The 4,435-nt window shown below is 35.9% G+C and overlaps 1 protein-coding gene across 1 annotated transcript in view; it reads left to right on the forward strand.

The window, feature by feature from the left end:
• The window catches only part of LOC145263009 (uncharacterized), a 24,298-nt gene extending 20,119 nt beyond the window's left edge, over window positions 1-4,179 (forward strand). Inside the window, exon 3 of the mRNA XM_080119844.1 lies at window positions 3,907-4,179. Within this exon, the coding sequence (XP_079975970.1) occupies window positions 3,907-4,154 (248 nt within the window). The 3' untranslated portion in view covers window positions 4,155-4,179. The remainder of the gene's footprint in view (window positions 1-3,906) is intronic.
• The last annotated feature ends 256 nt before the right edge of the window (window positions 4,180-4,435 follow it).

A 4,435-nucleotide genomic window follows, 5' to 3' on the forward strand; every position in this document is an offset into this window, starting at 1 on the left:
ACGGGATTGGAAACATTGCATCAATGTTTAAGGATTTCTTCTATTTTTACCAAAGAGTTTCTAGTGTTACATTGTTATTGTTTTACAAAATTCAAATTTTAAAGAAAAAGGTCACTTGTAAAATTTAATTGCAAATAAAAAACAAAAGAAAAAAACAAATCTCAACTGAAAATTGTGATTGTAACTAAATTTGTTTTGTTTTTTATTTCAATAATAATAAAATAAACTTGCTTATTTTATTTATCTTTTTTACAAAGATTAAAAAATTTTTCAAACTAGCTGTTTGAGGGAAGAAACTATTAGAGTAGAAAGCTTTCTTGCATTCAGAGACCTCCACAGTGAAGGGGTGTGATTTTGTTGTTAAGCGGGTTTGTCAGAGTTATGTCTGTTAAGGAGACACAAATGCAAGGTCATCAGAGCACATTAAAATACTTGTAAAACAGGCATAGAGATGCAACATTGCAGTGATGGGACAGGGGTTGGAGCTTAGTTGCCAAAGTGGGATGTATTAGATTGAAAACTCTTTTTTGGACCCTATCCAAGAGGAAAAAACTAGTGGGAGATACACCAGCCCAGATGTGGCAACAATACTCCATGGTGGCTTTGTAAAGGTATAGGATACTCTCAGGTGTGAGTAATCTTCTAGCACGATAGAGGGAACCTGCCTTCTTTGCAGCAACCTTTGTTAACCCGTATTTCCACTTGTACTAAAGAAAATTGTTCTTTTAATGTTAGAATTAGATTTTATTGTTTCTATTCTACAACATTTTAAGTAAGGGGGAAACAAATAAAACTAAGGAGGCCTCCAGAGTGCTACTGAAACATCTCTAGTCGAGGTGATTTGGAGGTATGTAGTGCTGACTGATCTAGTAAGTCTAGAAGGAATGGTTGAAGGGTGCCGAAAAAAAAGATGTAAACAACCGGTGAGTTGCCAGGGAGATTCTTTTTCTTTCCTTGTGGCAACCCCGGAGATGAAAACTCTATACTCGAGAATATTGAGGATTGTATACGAATGTAACATAGCACGTAAAATGACGTCACTGGTAGGGAAAAATAAAGACTTTTAAAAAGATCACATTCGAGAGTATGTTCAAAATCACATTGAAGGCATGGATGATGTTCAAGAGCGTGTTCGAGAAGAGAACCGTGTGAGGGACGTCACAACAGTAGTGAGAGAATGAGGAGATAAATGTTGTACAAATAAAATGTGAGTTGAAGTTATTTCCTATTCTTTGCCTGCTTTGCGACTGAGCCTACAACGTTTTGGTTCGCAGACAATGTCACATAAAGAGCAGCATCAATAGCTACGTAAGTTTAAGAAAAAAACTCCCCAAAATGGTAAGTTGGGAAAACTTTAGGACACTAACTTGTCATAACCTTATATGGTCTTCAGAATTCGGATTTATCCCTAACTCCAGTATATTATCATAAGCTTATCGAGGTTCATGAAGAAATCACTCAGACATTGATAGCAGCTCATGGGTGGATGTAGAGGAGTGCTGATGCAGATGCAAAATGCAAAATGATGTCGCCGTTAGGATAAAAAAAAGAAAAGACTATAAAAAAGGCAGAGGAGTACGTTCAGGAATACGTTTGGGAACATGTTTTAGAGGACATCGAAAATGCCGTTTGAGAGGGCAGGTGTCAGAGACAATGATTACGTTAGTGATGGGAGTGACATCACAGCCATAATGAGAAATCATAAATGGTGAAAGAATGAGGAAGTAAATATCATTGTTGCAAAAAAAAAAAAATAGGAGTCAAGTTACTACTTGTCCTATGTTCCTTGTGACGTAGACTGCATACAATGTGTTGGGTCTCATGTGTAAATGTGTATACTATGTTACATAGATACTTCAACTTCTCTAACATTTTTAATTCTGTACCAGACAAGAAGCTTATAACAAACTCTTTGCAATAGGTGTGAAGGGCAATCTTGTTAAATGACTAGAGCCTTTCAGTCTCAGTCGGAAAGAAGTCATAATGATTCTAAGATAGCATTCTTCATCATATGAGATGCCATCTGGTGTTGACCGAGAGACCTGGGCCCCCTTCTGTTTATCACAGAGATTAATGACATAAATACCAACTTTAAGAATACCACAGTGGTGAAATATGACATCAAGCTGTACCTGGAGATACAAAGGACAGATCCTGCATTTTATAAATACTTTCTGAAATCAGACCTGGACACAATGCTACAATGGATCATGAATTAGCGACTGAAGCCATTGACAAATATACCACCATGCATTTTAGAAAGAACATTCCAACATGAACAAACTCTTTCCAATAATATCAAGAAATCTTCCTGTGATCATTACCTGTCCGCAACAATTTGTGTTGGACAAAACATTTTCTTCTTTTTTCAGCCCATTCCTCTCTCTAGACACACTCATCGCTCGAGTTGGTATAAGGTAAATAACTCTGTGAAAAATAAATCAGAGTTAATTCCCTTTCCATGATTAAAAATAAATTAAAATATAAAAATCCAGTGTCCACATACTCCCTCTACAACATTGATATCAATGTGAACGTGCATTTTGCATTCGTCCAAACATATCTCGAAAATTATTAAGATGACCAAGAGCGCCTTGGCATCATTCGGCAACACTCTTGTTAACTGTTCTCCAGACATCTGTTTGAAACTGAATACAGCTCGTGTGCGATCACACTTAGAACCACGAATCTTAACAACCATGAGGCCAGACGAATCCTCCAGGTCAAAGCTGGTGAAGCAGCCATAGTAACTTAAAGAATATCACAGCAGTGAAATATGACATCAAGCTCAACCTTGAGATACAAAGGACAGCTCCTGTTTAGAACCTAGTTTTGCTCAAGTTAAAATGAACGACCCTCCCCTCGAGGAAGCCATTGTTTTTGAAAGCTCCTAAGACTGACTTTCACTTCTCATTTAAAAATGAAAGACTTCTAGTCAATCTGTTGTTAAGATTACTGGAACATTTGTTGGATCATTCTATCGCTCCAGAAACTATTCGGCCCTGTCGGTGGGGCATTAAAAGTCCCTCAATGGGGGTCCTGGATATGACCTTAAACTATATCCAGTGGTGAGGCCCCAGCTTGTGGGCTTTGGGGAGTGTGGAGCCACCCTTTAATTACCATTGCTCCCAGGTCCACTCTGACTCGGAGTGGTAGTACCTGTTAGGATCCCAACTATGGGTTAAATAGAAACCGACGTGAAAACAACAAATATATTCTATTAAAAAAATTTTTCTTCAAAATCTTTGGATTCGGCATTAAATAACCCGAAAAGGGTTGATATGCCGTAAAACAAAACCAACCAACCAACCAACCAACCAACCAGAAACTATTTGTACATAATAAACATCCATTCCAAAAATAGGAGACTAATGAAAAACGACGGGACCTAATACTTGAACACCACTGCTGATATATGTATATATATATATATATAGGTTCGATCCCTAGAAACAGTGGAACTACGCTGACGAGAGGTAACGACCTTTAAACACGCGTGTACGTAGATTACTGTTTTTAAAAATAATAAATAAATAAAAATGTTATATACGTCCCAATTAAAAAGGGCGACTTTCTAAGTAAATAAAAAAATGAGCTCCGAGGCGGAGCCAATATTAACCGTATGTATCGCTTGAAAAAAAAAAAAACAACAAAAAAAAAACAACAATAACAAAATATATATATATATATATATATATATATATATATATATATATATATATATATTTATATTAATAAAAGTACTTATTCAATACTTATTATATCTTAATTTGCTTTAGTTTGTGTCTACCTATTACACCTCTACATTGTATTGTTTTCTATAAATTTGAATTTTCGTTTATATACAAACTAAACAATGCTTCAAGCAAACTACATTAACCTCTTCTGTGTAATATTTTTGTATAGATACAGAGAAATCCATGTCAGTATCAAATCGTCGGTGTCTGACAGAAACAATGGATGAATATCTCAAACTGATCGGAATCAACCCAGACGAAGGATGCAGCAACATTTCGCAAATTCCTGACGTCACGAAGATGAAGCACATCTGTTTCTGTTCCACAGATCTTTGTAATTTCAGTTTCAACCACAGCAGTAACCAGATGTGGATCTGTTTTTTAGTCATTGTCTATTTATTATTTCAATACACTTAATAAATCGTGGTTGCTTTACTCTAAAGATGTCTTTCAGTTCAACTATTACCAAGATGATGACAATTCAAGGCAAATGTTTCTTTTTTTTTTTAATATCCTTCATATATTTTTTACACAAATTTGTCTCAAATCGGACAGTTTACAATATATGAGGTGTTTTCAATAAGACTTTTTTCGTATTGGCACTTTTATTGATAGTACACACATGAAATTCTAGTCCCGTTTCGAAGTAATCTCCTCTGGCTGCAATGCACTTGTTGTGCCATTCCAACAACTTCTGG

The sequence above is a fragment of the Euprymna scolopes genome, chromosome 38 (assembly GCF_053919585.1).
Source record: "Euprymna scolopes isolate OS-2025 chromosome 38, ASM5391958v1, whole genome shotgun sequence".
NCBI lineage: Eukaryota > Metazoa > Mollusca > Cephalopoda > Sepiida > Sepiolidae > Euprymna > Euprymna scolopes.